At 36.1% G+C, this 18,303-nt stretch overlaps 1 protein-coding gene and 1 long non-coding RNA gene across 2 annotated transcripts in view; one reads left to right on the top strand and one right to left on the bottom strand.

The window, feature by feature from the left end:
• Positions 1-2,853, top strand: part of LOC148951131 (uncharacterized) — a 38,159-nt gene extending 35,306 nt beyond the window's left edge. The window contains exon 3 of the long non-coding RNA XR_016141894.1: positions 2,446-2,853. This is a non-coding gene — a long non-coding RNA (uncharacterized LOC148951131). The remainder of the gene's footprint in view (positions 1-2,445) is intronic.
• Positions 2,854-14,019: 11,166 nt separating this feature from the next.
• The window catches only part of Dp1 (satellite-binding protein 1 Dp1), an 80,231-nt gene continuing 75,947 nt past the window's right edge, over positions 14,020-18,303 (bottom strand). Inside the window, 2 exon segments of the mRNA XM_089090650.1 lie at positions 14,020-14,497; positions 14,500-14,725. Coding sequence (XP_088946776.1) covers positions 14,463-14,497; positions 14,500-14,725 — 261 coding nt within the window. The 3' untranslated portion in view covers positions 14,020-14,462.

An 18,303-nucleotide genomic window follows, 5' to 3' on the forward strand; every position in this document is an offset into this window, starting at 1 on the left:
TCTCAATAAATCGAGTTCGTGCCGGTGGACCTCGAAAACACAGATAACGGAAGAGCCAAGTATTTGAGCCGTGGTCTGAAGTTTAGTAAATTTCTCTAGATTTGAATTTTTGACGTTATTGTAAAGGAAAGAAGGAAATACGCAACGTTCGTCGTGAAACTCCCGGGGAAAAGGTTTATTTTAGAGTATCTTGCCCCCTCTCGTAACTGGGGCAGCATCAAGATTATTCAAACTGAAGTCACCAACAATTTCTTCCTTCTGCAGGGAAAGGGGTAAAGGGGAGGGGGGATAGAATAAGGACAGGGCTGGTTGTTGATTGGCTGTTGATGAAAATGGATAGGTGGGGAGGAGGGAGGAGGTCTAAGAGGCTCCTGAGATGTGTCATAGGAGAGGTGGTGTACTGAAAAGGGTTGCTGGATTCCTCAGGAAGGTGGACCTGCGTTTGAACCCAAGAGTGTCCCCTCTTTTCTAGACCTCAGGAGGGTTTGTTTTGAATTTTCTGCTGTTTGCGTCGTCGAAGGTGGGCATTTTTTGAGGAGCTTGGGTCCGTACGGTTAAAATGCGCTAGTCTACGATTTTCATATAAGCATCTAAAACGAGGGCACATCTGTATATGATCAAGGACACATTTAATACTACTACATGACTACATGACTTTGGACGGCCGTATGGCCCAAATACTTCCTCTATATTTAACTTTATAACGTTACCCCAAACGCCAACAAATTGAAAAATCCAGAGCAAAAAACCCAAATAAGAAGTAGCATATTCCTCTTTAAAATTCGCTTATGTGGATTCGACCTTGGTTGGCTCACCACAGGGCTGGTGAAGAAAGAAAGTCCAAAACTAGGTGTTTTGGTTTGGATGAAGCTAAGCAGGCGGTGGTTGGGGTGCGACTATAGTTTTGAGTTTGGAAGGGGTATATAATGAATATGCCATCAAAATCGTCCAACATGCTGACAAATGCGGAAACATATGCTAAATTAAGCTATATTTCAAGGTGTTGGGACTCTGTTCCTACATCTTGGCTAGTTAAATATCTTTCCTGAGAAGGGCATATAAAAAAAGAGATCGAGGCATATAAATACAATTTATTGATTTATATTGCATTAATTTATTTATGTACATAGGTCTGCAACAAAGTGTTTGGAAGGAGGGGCTGTGATTCAATTGCTTAGTAAATGTGGTAGTAATAATTGTGTTTCAAAAGTGTTTTATGGTGAGTCAAATAGTAAATTTATTTTTAGGTTTCAAATAAATTATGTATCCGAAAAACTTACCGAGTTTGATGTTCATGGATTAACCATTTCTGCAGAAAACACGCTGATACAATAAAAGTAGCACTATTAGTTTTCTTATTTTAGGCTCTTTTTAAATATTATTGTTGATTTTCTGTGAATGCATAATTAATTTTATTGCTTTCTTTCAAATATCATTATTAAAACCATCTGTATACATTTATCATCTTGATGTTTGTTTCTTTTTGTTTTATTTTGTGCAAATTCAAATCTTCGAAAAAGAAGGCTTCAGGCTACATATCTTGTGATAGTTCTATTTTGACAAATTTATCTATCTTATTTGGAAGCATTAGTCCAGTTATTTATAGCCACACCTCGTGTATGATAATTAGTTGATTTTTTTTATAAAGTGAGCATACTACTATTTGAATGCTTGACATTTAAATAGTGATTCATTATCTTACATTTTGGAGATAAATTTTAATTATTTGAATGGTAATTTTGGTTGAGAGGGTATGATAATACTTTGTTTTACCTAAAAGTGTTACAACAAGATTGTTAAGTTTCAGAGAGAAGGGGGAGGGTTAAGATTGTATTTTCTCAAATCATCCACCTAAAGATTTTACAATGCAGGCCTCTTTGGGACTTCTGATCTATACAGTTACGTAGTGCAGATTTACTTAACTAAGATGTTCGTTAATTATCTTTGTCGATAAATAAAAGTTTAAATAGGGGTCAAATCCTTTTAATAGAGTGATAGAAACTCACAAAAATTACCAGATATTTCGGTCACATATGCAGTGATGGTGATGTGATATGCTGATTTTTAATAGGATCACTTTATGTTCTGGGGAAGGGGGTGTCCCCCTTCTTGAAAACCGGGCAAATTTTCTCTGGCTGGTTACTGTTTATTTGTGTAACATTTAATAAAGCCTAATTTTTAAACTTATTTACTTTTAAAACTCCTTGCCATAATTATTATTTAAATGTCCTTTTGTGTTCCTACAAGGTTGTTTCTTCTTCTTTTTTGTAATAATTCTTTATGTTCGAGAGAAAAATTCAATCATTTAGGCATTTAATGCCTAAATTAACATTAATTTGGTCCTCTTCATCTTGGGTCGGTTCTAGCTTTTATTGTTGTTCTTGTTTTATTACTTCTTTACATGACTTTTATCTCCAATCGATTGATGTCCTTTTTCTTTTCTAGGTTAAATTTTGTTGATGACAGAGCTGAGCAGTAATTCGAACAAATCCTGTGGCCTGGATGCTGTTGCCGTCTTTTTGTGTGATAGCGTTCAATTTCACGCACAAAGTCGTTGCAACAGAACAGGCTTCTTGTAGTCGTAAAATTTAAATAAAAATCAAGGGTTCTAAACCTTAAATTTATTAAATTCTCAGTAAAATTGTTTTTTATATGTTCATCTTTCTCTCCCCTTTTATATTTTACAAGAAGAAGAACCCTTAACATTTTGAAATAAATTTTTATTTTTGTTTCTCCCTCACTTAACGAATTTACTGTTCATTCAAGCTCTTCACTTGCGTGGCCTCTGCTCCTCTGCCAAGGAACTGCTTCCTCAGTCAACATCTAATTCTTGTTGTATTTCACAATGTTGAAATGATAAATAAATTTTTTTTTTTGTATTCTTGCAAGCTACTTGCTTCCCTTAGGGTTGAAAGTTGGATAGACCATCTTGCTTGTTGACGAATCCCAGGAAGTACTGCTTCTCTGTGCTCATTGATTTATACCATTGAAATGGAAGAATAATAAATATAAACTAGCTAATATAATCCATTCCTTCAAATATTTATAGCAATATATTGCGAAAGCGATGCTCTCAGCTTAAAAATATCTCTTGTCTTCATTAAAGAGCCGACGACACTAACTATTTGGGGGAGTTAAATGGAATTAGCACAATTCACATTAATGACCTTTTTTGCTTCTTTTTGTGCTTGATCTCTTAACTCAATGTAGTTAGTTTGTTTTAAGTTTGATAACTTAGAAGATTGTATGTATGCTCGTTGGTATTTCTATAATTTTGTTTTTGCGAAAAAATGCATCTTTTTATCCCAACTGATGCTTTAAATGAGATAGTATGAGTATAAACAGTACGTTTATGTTGACGATAGTTTTGATTGAAGAAGTTTCCCAGCACGAAAAATCTACTCTTCGCTCTGAAAGCTTTGGTTATAATTTTTGCGAAATGCTCATAAATTTGTCTAACCCACCACTGTCGGTGATAATTGTGGCTTGTCAACGAATGATGGCTTCAGAATGCGCGAGAGATTGTTGTAAAGTATAGAAAAAAAAAGTCTGAATAAAAATTGTTGGATGATAAGTACTTTTTTCTTCGGGGGTGGGGGTCTGACTCTTTAATATGTTTTTTTCTAAAAGTTTTATGGGTGACATGATGCTTCCTATCTTTCTTGTTTGCCCTGCATCTGCTGCTTCTACGGAATTGCAAATCTTCTTTCAGGGTGGGAGTCAATAAGTCTTTTTCTTTTAAAGGTGTCTGCTGCCTTTGAAAATAAATTGTACTGTTGATTGGAAACAACCGAGGGATAGTGAAACAGTGTGAAAAGAAACAAATTGAAGTACAAAATTTTTTAAAAATACATTGTATAACAAAGAAGAGATACATAACAAGCAAAAAATGTGCATTATTTTAAAGTCAAACAACAGTGCCAATTCTCATAATTATTGCTTCTCGGACCGTAACTCTCTGGGATTGAATTGTAGCTATCAGATTACAAAACGAGATACTCTAACAGGATTGCCACCGTCACTAGGATTTTACTAGATCTAGTAAATTTCGTGAAATCTAGTAAAAAGTCATGATTTACAGTAAACAAAACTTTTTTTATTTTCCATGAGTTCAGGGGAAAAAATAATCGTAAACATTTGACAATTTACAATTTTTGCTTGTCTGTTTTACAATTTGCAATTTTGCTTGTCTGTCTCAGAGACAGACAAGCAGTCACCTATTTTCATAAACATACACTTCACCTTCCGGCGTCTAAAGGTCGACAAAATCAGCTTTCTGTGTATCAAATCTTATCAACTAAAAATGAAGCTATAATGACACTTGGATTTGTGATGATTGGGAATCTATTGGAATCAAAACAAAAGCCAACCACCCAAGGTGATTAGGTGAATCTCCTCAGTTTGAAAAATTTTATTGAGGAGAAAGGAGCCTGTTGAGAGAAATTAAAAGTAAGTGGAAATGTAAAATAATATATAAAAAGAAAGAAAGAAAAAAAGAAGAAAGATTGTGAAAATCGTATTGATTATCCTCCTATAGTAAAAATCGATGCTTGATGGTGAGCGTGCGGCGTAGCCGCACGCGCAAAAAAAGTTTTGGAGCATTTAATAAAAACACATGCGATCCTAGTAAATTTTTCCTCTCCGGTTTAGTAAATTCTTCCAGGTCAGGGTGGCAACCCTGTACTCTAATATAGGGTAGAATTTTTCTAAATTTAAACTTTTGGGCAAAAGCGCAAGTTTGCTAAACAATCAGCCTTGTATTATTGGCTGTTATGGTAACACATCTATTTAATCTTAAAGCTATAAAAATTTTGTGTTTGTCTGGTAGCGTCGGCACATCCGAAGGATCAAAAACACGAAAAGAGGTGTTCGTTGGAGTTTCTTAGCTGCTCTTTCCGTTAAAATTTCAAAAATATCACCCATAAATCTGCCAACACCGTCTTGCCCGTGCGCTTCAAACCTGCACCTGTCTTATACACATCTTTACAAATATGAATCGCATATTTAAGAACTTGCTTGCTGAAAACCTCTAATGTAACTTTCACCGCTAGTTCTCAATCGACCTTAATTTGAGTACACTTTTGAAAAAAGCTTAAAAAGGTGACTCGTCAACTAAATTTTCCATTGAAAAAAATTAACACGTTTTTTTTAAACAGGCATGCACAAGCTGCACCAGCTTAGTAAAAAATGCCAACACCACATGTATCTTGATCATCAGTTTTATAGGCAGGAAAACTAAACAATAAATTCAGAATGGGACAAGAAAATAAATCCATGTAAAACAGCTTCACGGATAAATTAATAAATTTCAGTAACTTTTTAAATTTATTAACCCTTTAGGTCTCTGTTTTTCTCACTAACACTACTTACAAACATTAGAGTAAACTGATCTAGGAAAAAGAAAGAGCAACGGAAGTTTAAGAGCCTATCAGATCTTTAGACTGGAATGGGATGTAAATCAATATCTTTACCCAGCGCCTTTTCCTTCACGAACGATTAATAAGGTGAAGCCTTTAAGGGGATTCAAAGCAGGAAAAGCAAAGCTTGGTTCAACAGCTTCTTTATGCCGAGTTGGGCTGATCAATCTGCATCTCGTCTTATGTAAGTGAGCAAGTTTGGCCAAAGGAAGTCAAACTGTCTAGACCTAGTTGTTGAAGTTTTATTGGTTGTAACTGTTTCATTTTGGTATATATGAAAAATACCAAATTTATATGCTAGTTTTTTAACGAAATATTAGGCTTAACATGCTTTTCATCTCATTTAGCTAGCTCAAACTTGTTTTCGCCTGAGCTAGTCTTCCCATTCTCTGGGAGTATTGTTTTGTTATTCCGCGGCTTAAATATTGTTTTTCGGTTTAGTTGCTCAAGTATAATCTATCTAGTTGCTCAAATATAATCTATCTGCTCATCGAAATACCACCCTAAAAATGTGCTTCTAAACGCAATGGTGTATTTCAGTTACCACTTTATATCTCCTTTGCTCACAACTAAATTCACACTTTTTATGGGAATTCAACAGTGGCATAATTTCGTCAAAATCCTGGGGGTGGGGGAAAATTTGGAGCCAATTTTCCCGATCAAGTGAAAATGACTGAAAACTGAAAAAAGTGATCCATATATTACCGTAAGGTCAACGATATACTAAAGGAAACTGACCTGTTCCTCTGGATACTTGAATTATGCAGACTTATCTTAGTTTTGGCAAGATTTTTGCAGAAAATAATTTTCAGCTGGGGGGCAAACTTGGGTCTGGAGGGGGCAGTTGCCCCTGTCCCATACCAAATTACGCCCCTGGAATGTAAGGGCGGAAGAATCCAATGTATATCAAGCAAAGTTAATCTTGCAGATCTAAGATTAGAATAATTAAGAAAAATGTTCGCTTCAGACTACAATGCAAGGACTAATGCTTCCGCTGATTTAGAAGCCTTTAAAAAACTAATTGAGGTATACCACCTCCTCTACAATAAAGTCTGATTACTTTTCACACAGTCACTAGATACTTTTCCTTTAGAAAAAAAAAGAATCAAGTAGATTAACGAATAGATAATGCCGTCTTGAATGATGAAATAATGAATTTTGGTCAACACATCCCCTACCTTTCCTGAAACCGCACTGTTCTTCTCTTAAAACTTTTGTCTACAGCATCTCTAAGTCTAAAAACTTTCATCAATCTAATTAGTTTGCTTTATACAGAAATCAGTCCAAGGCCTGTATTACCAGGCCTTGTATTACCAAGGCCTGTAATTACCACATTCAATCTTATAAAGGGATTAATTAGGACCTTCCTAAAATCACTTGATATTTCCACTTTTTTCAAAAATCATGTACATAATCTTCAGCATCTTACCTCGTAACCATCACATTTAAGAAACTCGGTTACCACTCTATCAGTCCTTGGGGTTGGTCATATTTTAGTCCTTTAAGAAATGTCACTAATTTTTCTCAAAAAAAAAACTTTCCTTCACATCCAAGTTTGTTCCTGGGTAGATTCTCTTAAATTCTAATCCTAGAATCCACCGGCAAAATAGCTTCCCGGAAGGTAGTTAAGTTTCTGAAATTTAAGCTTTAAATTCAGTATGAGTTTAGTATCTGAACTAAACGGAACTAACTTATGAACCTAATCGGATTATCTTTGTACTGTACTGTGTTAGATTGCGCAATTAACTTGTGGATTTAATTGTGAGGGATTGTTCACTTCACACAAAGTGAGTTACTATTTATCATAGTGAATAATCTAGTTCCATAACTGAATATTTACTTTTGGTCAAGTAACCTTGAATTAAGACTGATTAACAGCTCGTGAATCTGTAGTGTCTCGTCAGAATAAATGTCGGGAAAAAAGCAGCCCCCAAGGCTACCACCCGAGGAGGATACTCCCACTGAAACCCTTGGCCAATCGCCCTTCCTACCTACTTCTAAAACTCTTTCTAGAACCCCCCTAACTACGCGGTCGAAAACAGTTAGCCACTTGTCAGGAATTCAGGCATTAGTCACAACTAACTCTAATGAAAGAGGTGAGACGCCTGGCAAAAAGAGGAAAAAGGATGAAACTCGTTCGCCAGTGATAGTGCAACCCCTCCCTTCAAGTGTCCCAGAAACTAGTAGTACAGATTACCCCAATTATTATACTGTCTCAATCAAGAAAATCAATGGACAACCCTTTTCAAAAGATCGAATAATGCAAATTAGAAAAGCTGTTTTTCTGATCGCCAAGGTAAATTTTGAACTTGTTTTCAAGCAGGACGAGTATATTGATATTTTACTTTACGTCTTCTCAGGCGGCTGGCCATGTCCTGTCAAAATCCAAAGAAATAATTCTTGATGGCTCGAAAATTTTAGCCACAAAAAAAATGTGGAAAAGTTTCACACAGTGCTTTATGGTGTTGATGCCAGTGTAAAAGTGGAGGAAATACAAAACTAAACTAATAGATTCTTCAGGCCTTCTCATAAATCCTTCAACTGCAATAAGGCTAAGTTTAAACAAAGAAGGAGTCCTTCACCCAAGCCGTTCAATCCTCATTTCCTGCAAAGTTGAGTTAAACAGAGAAATATTCTTGCACGGTATGTCCCTTTTTAATAAGATTTATAAGCCTAAGCCCCTACAATGCTCTATTTGTCTGGCCCACGGCCAGAGCAAAAAGCACTGCAAACAGTCCTATCCGTCTTGCCATAAGTGTGGGAAAACAGGCCACGTAATTAGTGAATGCCCTGAGTCAGACCCTTTCTGCAGAAATTGTAACCGTAAGGGACACACCTCCCTCTAAACACAATCTTTCCCGGCTCACCAAAATCGAGTCGTAATCCTTAGAACATCGGATAAACTTAGCTTACCCGAACTAGTTTTGTCTTCAAGACATTATTGGAACACTACATAACCAAGAACCAGTAGATGCCAATCTCACGTTGCTTTAGTAAATGCACATACATACGCATTCCTCACGGGGTCCATCACTGTTCTTTTCCACTTCCGTCATCCGGGGCGCCAGGCGGGACCGAAAGGTAGGGCAACAGCGGACCGCCCCCCAGAGTCCGCCGACAGGTGCCAAGAATGGCACAGACTTGCAACTTATCTCACAGTCAGTCACTTAATTGAGGTTAGTAATGAACCTGAGGAAACCAAAAATATTCTCAAGAAGAAAGCTATCACCAAACTCCTAGGTGATGACATCTTGCGAACAGCTATAGCTCAACTATCTTGCATCAAAAAGGACATAGATTCCACATCGAAGCTAGTTAAGCCTGTTGACTTAACTGAAAATCAAATCGGTGCCATTGCCCTAGTCAAAGGCAAGAAATCTAAGAAAAAAACGGCAAGCTTTCCATCCCAGTCCAAAATTACCACCAATGATAATTCGTCGGCTGAAGAAGAATTTCAATATTCAAATCAAACAAATGATAAAACTTTGACCACAATGGATATTTAAATGTATACTATGCAAGATTTTACGTTTCTCACGAAATTATCACTGTGCAATAATGTTGTTTTTAACTATTACGATGACCAAAATAATTTGCGCAACAACCCCTTAGCTAGCCCTGATAGCCCCTTAAGCCATTTTAACTGTGAATATGTCGACACTTCTGATTTTGTGAAAAATGTAAAACCTAAGCTAATGGAAGAGACCAAACTTAATATAATCTGCTTTAACATCAGAAGCATAAGAGATAAGTGGACTAATTTTAAAGATTTAATTTTAATTAACGGTTACTGCCCTTTCGACGTAATTGGAATAACGGAGACGTGGCTTTCAGAAATTGATGATACTAATGGATTTTCCCTCCCTGGCTTTCAAGCTATTCATATTGAAAGAAAATTAACCAAGTCCTCTGGTGGCATTTCTCTTTACATCCGGTCAAGTCTAAAATTCACCAGGCTATTACACTGAGAATCTTTATTCTCGCAACCTGTAAATAATAGATGCATTTATTCAATAATTGTTGATATAAGTGTTGACGACAATTCTTTTATTTTTTCATTGTTTTATAAACCACCCTCATTTCCGACACCCTTCTTTTGTAATCTTTTTGATGACTTTTCTAGTTTTATTAATTTACCACAAAAGAAGGCAATAGTTTCTGGGGACTTCAATTGCAATTTACTAAATGTTAGCAATAATAATGATTGTGATACCTTCTTTGAAACATTTACCTCAAGTGGCCTTCTTCCAACAATCCTTTTTCCTACTAGAGTTGATCCTATGAGGTCTACCGCTACTGTAATTGATAACGTTTTTATATCCACTTCCCTGGGAAACCACCTGTCCTCCAAAATAATATTCTCTGACCTGTCAGCCCTATATCTCCCTACCCTTCCAACCAACTACTAAACACCCTAGAACTAATACCCCTACGTCTAATAGAATATATAATATTGTGAATATGAACCGGTTCACGGATCGTTTGAAATCCTTTGACGGGTCCAAGGTTTTGGATTGTCAGGATGTTAATTCAGCCACAAATGGTTTTACACAGGGAATGAGTGATCTTATCAGTTCAACCTTTCCAGTCTGTAAATCAAACCGAAAAACTACCTATATACACCCCTGGATGTCCAATAGCCTGATAATCTCTTCATACTGTAAAAATGACCTATATAAGTTAGCTTGCAAAACTAGTAGCGTTATTGATCTAACTAATTATAAAAAATACAAAAACTTACATACCAAACTCATCCGTGAAGCAAAAAAAATTATTATTATTCAAAAATCACTCACTGCCAAGGGAACTTGCAAAAAATTTGGTAAACAATAAATAAAATTATTTAAAAAAAAAAAGGAATTCAAGATCTAGGACTATTAACCTTGAGGACTTCAGTAGCAGATTAATCGACCCAATTTCAGTCCCGGATCCTTTTAATAATTATTTCATCAGTATTGGAAATGCTAACTCCTGTTCCCCCTCCGAGTCAATAGACTCTAGCAAGAATCCCAGTCCCATGTTTTTCTCTCCAACTGATAGTAATGAGGTGCTTCAAGTTATCGAATCTCTCTCTAATAGTAGTACACCTGACTTCCTTGGGATAAGTAATAAGCTTCTTAGAACTGCATCTTCCTGTGTTTGTGAACCCATTGTGCATATAGCAAACCTGTCTATGATCAATGGAGTCTTCCCAGAAATATTTAAATAAGCAATTGTTATCCCGATTCATAAAAAAGGCGATCCGTCTGAGATACGTAATTATCGTCCAATCTCACTTCTCCCAGTTGTATCCGAAGTGCTCGAGAGAATTATCTTCCGACGTCTTTCTTGCCTTTCATTTGGGATTACTCCTTCAGATTCGTTCATTTCTTCTCATCAATATGGCTTCCGTTCCAAATTTTCAACTGCTCATGCACTAATCGAAGCCACACAGTTTATCCGTTCCCAACTTGACCTTAAAAATGCTGTAACTGGCTTATTTCTGGATTTTTCTAAGGCCTTTGACATGGTTGATCACAGTGTTTTATTAAGTAAACTCAAGAAAATAGGTATTTGTGGAATTCCTTTCTCATGGTTCGGCTCTTCTCTCTGGTAGAGTACAGAGTGTGAGTCTGGACGGCATGACCTCGAATCCCCTACCTTTCCGGAGGGGCGTCCCGCAGGGCTCTGTTCTTGGTCCAATACTTCTTCTCCTTTATATTAATGATTTGTTCTTGGTCCATCAGTGCACCCAGAACTTTTTGCTGACGATAGCAACTATTTCATCACGGGCCCTAATTTACCATCTGTCGTCACCTCTACTCAAATCCTTCTGAATAGAATACAGGAGTGGTATCTCGTTAACTGCATGGCAAATAACAACAAGAGAAATCAGGTTGTATTATTTCGTACCCCTTACAAAAAAAAATGAAGCTCAACAAGCACTTGGCCAAAAATATTCCACCAAATTCCTCCTGCAGATCGAAGTTGTCAAGTTTTTTGGTGTCCACATAGACTCCTCCCTACAGGTAAGTATGATTAATCGTGTGAATAATTTTCTTCCCCCTGATATCCTTGTCACCCTTTATTACTCTTTTATTTAGCCATATATCTCATAGTGCGGATCTGTTTGGGGCAACACTTATCCTTCAGTTACCAAAAAATTAAAATCTGCCCAAAACCGTGCCATCAAAGCAGTTTTTCGGCTGCCCGGACTATATCCCACCCAGGACATGTTCTCCGATTTTGGCATTATCCCTTTTGAACAAATCATTAAAAAATTAAATTTATCCCTTGCATACTCCGCTTACCATAAAAACCTTCCTCCCCAATTATTATCTTATTTTAATTGCAATAATTCTGAAGGCCTCTGTCTCCGTTCATCCAACCGTTCCTTTATTGTCCCCAAGTGTGTCTCTAGCTTCGCCCAGCGATCCCCCATTTATAAATCTATACTTCAATGGAATATAATACCCTCCTGTATCGAGCTATCCACAAGTTTTCGCACGCTGTATAACAATGTTACTAAACTTTGATATTATAAATCTCTAAATCGTTAATCAATTCGCTTTAATTTAGCCGTGTTTTCTCTTTTGTTCATTTTCAATTTTTTGTTGTTATGGTCCTCAATAAGTTCGCTTCCAGGATCCTTATTATTATTGGTGTTAGGTTTCATTTTTTTTATTTCAATAAATTGAGAATTGAATTGAAATTGAAAAAATTAAGACAAGGCACAACTACATATTGATCTTTACTATTAGCATCAATAACAAGACTCCTACATGCCCAAGTATCTTGGGTTGTATCAAAATTTTGAATGGTTTGATAAAAGGGACCAAGTCCTGCCTGAGGTCTAAAGATTTTCAGAAATGATGCTTCAAATCGTATTGGATTTTAGCTGCATTTGAATGAGATGGTCTTTTCCAGTGGTTAGTACTTTTATAATCCTACGTTAATTCTTTTCATTCGTCAATCTATTTCTATGTGTTCTTTCGAAAAAGGAGAAGTACCAAGTGATTGTGGTAAAACTAGTTAATCTAGTTTATGGAACAGTTGGTTAATCTCATTCCGACCAATTATTAAAAGGCTTATGAAACATTTTAATCCTATATAGTCTTCATTTTGTAGACTATAAGAAAGAATTAGAAACATATTAGACGCTGAAGGAAAACTTCTGAAATTGCATGCTAAGCCAGATAAGTATATAAAATTGGAAAATGCCATCTATCAAAATGATATTGCTCAAACTAAAATAGAAAATCATGTTAGTAGTTGTTTTCGTTTATATTATTTTGAATAAATTTTTCAATAAAATAAGATTTTCAAAGAATAAAGTTGAGCTACATTAAACCGAAAATGGAAATTTTTATAATTTATACAATAAATTCCTACCAGAGGTATAAAGATTCTCAAAAATTAGGCTTTATACGGTATTTAGTTTATAAATTTATTTGAATTAATTAGTCTTTTCTGGAGGTTTATCTATTTTCTATAATTATTTCTACTTTCAGTAGAAAATTCGCCTTCCCAACCTAAAATGTATGCATCCCAATAACAAATACTATGCGTAAACAATTGGCAGTTTTTATAACTTAAAAACCTTTCCCCTGGGGATTTGGGGAGGGGTCATGTTATATCCAAAGGCGGAGTTATTGGATCTTTCGTGACAAGTTCCAAGTTTGAACTTCAGTTTGTTTTCGATTTTATTCAAAGCTGTTGTGCTTTTGTATTTGAAAGAAAAGTTTGTTCCTTTTACATTATACTCTGTTGTTCAACATCTTGAGGTGGCAAGAACGAAATCGTACCATGCCCAGGTCCTCTAATAGGTTTTAGAATTCCCTGTGCAGTTGGGTCGTATTGTATGTGCATGTAGTTGATTAAAAATAAGATAGATTAGTGGATTTGGGATGGTTTCAAGGTGGTTTCTTTATACAAGCTTGGGAATTACAGCGTATAACTCGCCCAGAATAGATGACAGGGTGCAACATCATAAAAAGAGGAAGATAAACGAAAAAAAAACAGCCGTTTATTTCTGTAAAAACAGCTGTCTTCTGTTTTTTCTAAAAACAGAACAGAAAGTAGAAACCGGTCATCTTTTTTTGACGGACCTGTTTCTGTTATTTTTTTTATCATCAATTTTTCTGAAAAACAAACAGTGTCGATCCTTATTCCACGTCATTGTGATAAACAGGTGAGCCTATAGGTTTCTTACATTCGCCATTGCATCTAGGGTTCATTGGTACTTATATCTTGGGCTTCCCACATGTGTTGACGACTTAGAACCAGTTATCCAATTTCCATTGGCCCAAGATGCTCAAATGTTTTTTGTCGAAGTAAAAAAAAACTTAGAAGCTACATGTTTTCTTATTTGCTTATGTGCTCTAGTATAGGGAATACTCTTTTAGTGCGCTTTAAAAAGACAGTATTCCAAGAGCTATAACATAAAAGCCTAAAATAAAAACATAATAGTCAGATTACCTTCTAAAGGGTGCACTGAACGAGAGAGATGGATCTATTAACATGAATTACATAAACACAATGCATGCCACTTAAATTCGCCCGTAACGTTTCGTAACACGTTATACTAATATCCTAAATTCGTGTGTATAAATATAAACAGAAATGGATTTTTTTTTTTATTGAAACCCGTCTCGAAGTCTACCAAAACAACACCGAAATATTAAACCCAAGCAAATCGCAGCTTATTCTTCACAGAAACAAAATTCCTAATTGGTAAGGCATTCCAAAATTACAGGAAATAACTCGATTCAGTGGCATCTCAACAAGTAGTTTAAAACAAAACAAAATTGAACAATTTACTCATAAAAGAAACTCAATTTGCATACATCAAAATGATCAATTTATATAAATTAAATTTGATAAAAAAGAAAAGGTAATTTGGCATTTAGACTATTTTCAGAGCTCAAAACATAACATAAGGAAAATAAATAAAGCTCAAAGTTTAAAATTTAATAAGGCAATGAGCACACTTTCCACCACAAAGGAGAAAAAATAACAGAGTAAATAAACGCAGAAAACAGAAAGAAGAAAACACAGGCAGGGCATTCACTGACTACGATATGTGATGCTCTTTAAATTCAACGTCGAGGACCCCAAGTTGGTGCATTAGTTGCTTTCATTTCACCGATAGACGGGAAATCTTCCAGCGTATTGTTAAATGCTGCTGACTGGGATCTGCCTCCTGGATGTTGCCATGGAGCCCCACTAACAATAAATCCTGGCCCTTCCCCACGGTGCTGGTGCCTATTTTCTCTTGGGGATTCTCTCACGTACTGGCGTGAATTTTCATCTTCCAGAAAATCTTGCAACTAGAAAAAATCACTTACTTTATTTTGAATCATTTTTCAAAGTTAGCACAAAGGACCGAAGTTTAAACTTTTCTTCGGTTCGAGAACTAAACATAACTGAGCCTTTTCAACCATCCAGTTGTATGTAATTTTTTTCCTTTTTACAAAAATTAATTTTTGTTATTAAAAAGTCTTCATACGCAATGCTGGAAAATTTAAAATCCAGATAAATAATATTCCTTTCCAGCAACACAAGTACTTAGCGTGATAATTAAGTACTTTGTTAGAATTGTGAGTTTTTGTTTTTTTAGGATAAGAAGAATTATTCCCCAGAACGTTTAGATTTTAGAAACAATACCAGTACCTTTCTCAATTCAGTACAAAAACCCCCATCATAAATATTCATAAATAATAATTGTTTTTCAATCTTAAAAATGCAAAACATTCAGGACTATTGGATACCAAATTAACTAAAAAAAACACTTCTTGATTTCAAGTTCTATCATGTGTTTAAGAGAAAAAAAAAACTATATAGGGTCAGTACTACAATAAAGACTATTAATAGATAGTCTGGCTTATGAAACCTAAGGTTCAAAAACTTTCTCACTAAGCCTCAGAACAAGTATTTTTCTAAAAGTAGGCTAGTTGATTTTTGTTCTACTTTTTCAACTCTTTATTTATCTTTTATTACAAAATAAATTGCGCTTACGTTAGTTCTACTCTTATTTGGGCTTTTAACCCTTTCGCCCCGGAGCCCGTCAAATGACGGGTGGCTAATTTTTGCTCACCAGATGCTATCTAGTGTGAAAATTAGTGACTAAAACCATGCTCTTTGTATTCTTGAGACATCCATCGATCTATTGATGTATCACACGTGTTGTTCGGAACATTGCATTGGACGAAAATTTAATTAGAAAAAAAGTGGGACAAGTCTGTTAGAGGTGGGTAATTTCTAGTTAGAAATTCAAGTAGGCATATCATTTATTTTGTCTACTTTTGTAATATCATTTAAAACTAGATAGCCGAAACTAATCAATGAGAGTTCTATTTAGTGACTAGCGACATCTAGTGGGCTGTCAGAATTTTCACAAGTCAGTGTACGTCAAATGACAAGACTGGGACTCTCAGACTGAGGGGATTACTCCTGTCGAATACTTCTACAAGTATATTCCGCTTGAGTTTTTGAGACTATGGCTGAAAAGACGGACTTGTACCATAAGAAGGAACATGATAAAACTATAGCAGTCAGAGGCAAAAGTCTGGCCCAAGAGATACGCCAAATGGTTGGTATCTCAATCCTTATGGGATCCCTGAATTTTCCGCAGATACGATTTTACTGGAACAAAAAGTACTTTCTTCCAAGAGTCGCAAGAACACTTCCAAGAGATCGATATCACAAATTACGGAGTCATCTCCACTTTGCGTCCGAAGAGGACAGGAACGAAAATGATGCGTTATGGAAAGTCAAGCCTTTGTTATCCCTTGTTAAAGTGCGGTGCTTGGATCTTGAAAGGGAGGAAAACCTATGTGTAGACGAGCAGATGATCCCCTTCAAAGGCCAGACGAGGATGAAGCAATACATTAAGTCAAAGCCAAGACCGTGGGGGCTGAAAAACTAGTTGTCTGGGGTTCTTCCGGTATCATGTATGACTTTGAAGTTTATCAGGGAAAGAGTACCCCTATTGGGGAGGAGCACAGAGAAACAGCTGGAGGTTTAGGAGGAGCCATTGCTCTTAGTCTGCTGGAGAAAATTGACAAGCATGTCTATCACAAGGTGTATTTCCAAAACTACTTTACAACGTTACTACTGCTTGAAAAGTTGACAGCAGATGGCTTCTTGGCAGCAGGAACTATCAGAAAAAGGAGGATAGTCAAAGGAAAGCTTGCAGATGAGAAGGATCTTAGGAAGAAAGGACGATGGTCGTGGGACGAAATTAGCAATATTGAAAAGGGACTCGTCCTTGTTCGCTGGTTTGGCAACACCATAGTAAACATGGCGTCAAAATGATATGACGCAGGTGCATGTGGAGCCGTGAAAAGATGAATTAACAAGAACGAGTATAAAGTTTGTGTGAGAATACCTGGCGTTATTAATCACTACAACTGCAACATTATAGGGATGGACAAGCTGGATCATCTCGTCACCTTGTATCTGATTAAAGCAAAAACGAAAAAATAGACAAGTGTCACTTTTCAAAATCCGGAACGAAATTGCAGAAGCACTGCTGAAGTGTGAATATGAGAAGCAGATCTCTAAACGAAGAGCTGGTCGTCCTCACCATCAACAAGATGCCAAGAATTCTCCGGCTCCTTCACCGTCCCCACCTGCTGCGCGATCAGCTTACACGATCGAAAGCGTCCGGTATGACCAAGGAAATCACTTCCCTATGCATTTAGAAGGTCAGGAAGCCCAGTGCCGCTATGAAGTGCCCAAAATGAAAAAAGGGGTTTCACGGATTTGTTGTGAGAAATGTCAGGTTGTGCTGTGTCTGAAAAAAGACAGGAATTGCTTCAAGATGTACCATGTTCACTGAGTTTGAAACTTGGCTTTGTGCTTATGTTTTGTGCCTTTTTATATTTTTCGTATAAACGAAGTTGTTTTAATGATATACCCTTCTAGTCCCATTACTGTCATTTGACAGGGATCGAGATTTCTAAGAATATGTGCCTTGACGGTTTTCTAACACAGCCAGAAGTTTTCTAAGGTCGAAATGAGCCCTATACTAGAAAATCAGAATTTTCCTGTGCAGGAAAATTATTCAGGGCTGAAAGGGTTAAGTTTTTTTTCTTTTGCTTTTTAAGTCCGAATTGTACTTTATTTAGAGGAAAAGCCGTTAAGCACAAAGCATCAAAACTGCAAGAGCCTGAACTAGGAGAGTAAAAGTTTAAAAGTGCAAAGCGTAAAAGATGTATATCAATTTTCCTTCATACTATAAACCTCAACGTTAATCAGGTTCATTCATGAGCAAAAGAACTAAATCGTATTTTTTTGTTGTTGTTGCCAAATTTGATCTTCTGTATAAAAAAAACACATCTGCTGAATGCAGTACCATGGTTATAATGGGAATTTTTCCAACACATAGAACATAGGATTATGTCTTGTTCTTTTTGTTTCATTTTTTGGAAACACTAATGAACAACATCAATGTAATATCAGGCCCTGTAGAAGCTGGGATAAAACCCTGGGCCCCGTATTATCAAATAATGATCAATCCACCATACAACTACAGGGTTCGGAATATTGCCTTACAATGAGGTAGAGAAATTAGATTCAATTTAAGTTACCTCATTTAATTATGGTTCTTTCACTGTGTTTCATTGTAAAGCAGTCAGAAAAAGGAGTTAGAATGAAATAACAAAACGTTTTAAAATCACATAACGTTTTTTGTACTCCTTTAATACTCTTTTTCACTTTCTTTTTTTACCCTTTTTTCAAAGTTCTTGCTACGAAGTCAAAATGAGCACTGCATTGGGAACCTTTGCACTGCATGAGCACCTTTCAAATAGCCTTCTCTTTGTGATTATATTTTTCACAACGTTTTATCCGGTTTCTATGCACATAGTATATTTAAACCGCTAGTTTTCCTTCTTTTTTTTCT

This window comes from Artemia sp. Qi Xiang Cuo, chromosome 6 (assembly GCF_049724085.1).
Source record: "Artemia sp. Qi Xiang Cuo chromosome 6, ASM4972408v1, whole genome shotgun sequence".
In the NCBI taxonomy this organism is placed as follows: Eukaryota; Metazoa; Arthropoda; class Branchiopoda; order Anostraca; family Artemiidae; genus Artemia; species Artemia sp. Qi Xiang Cuo.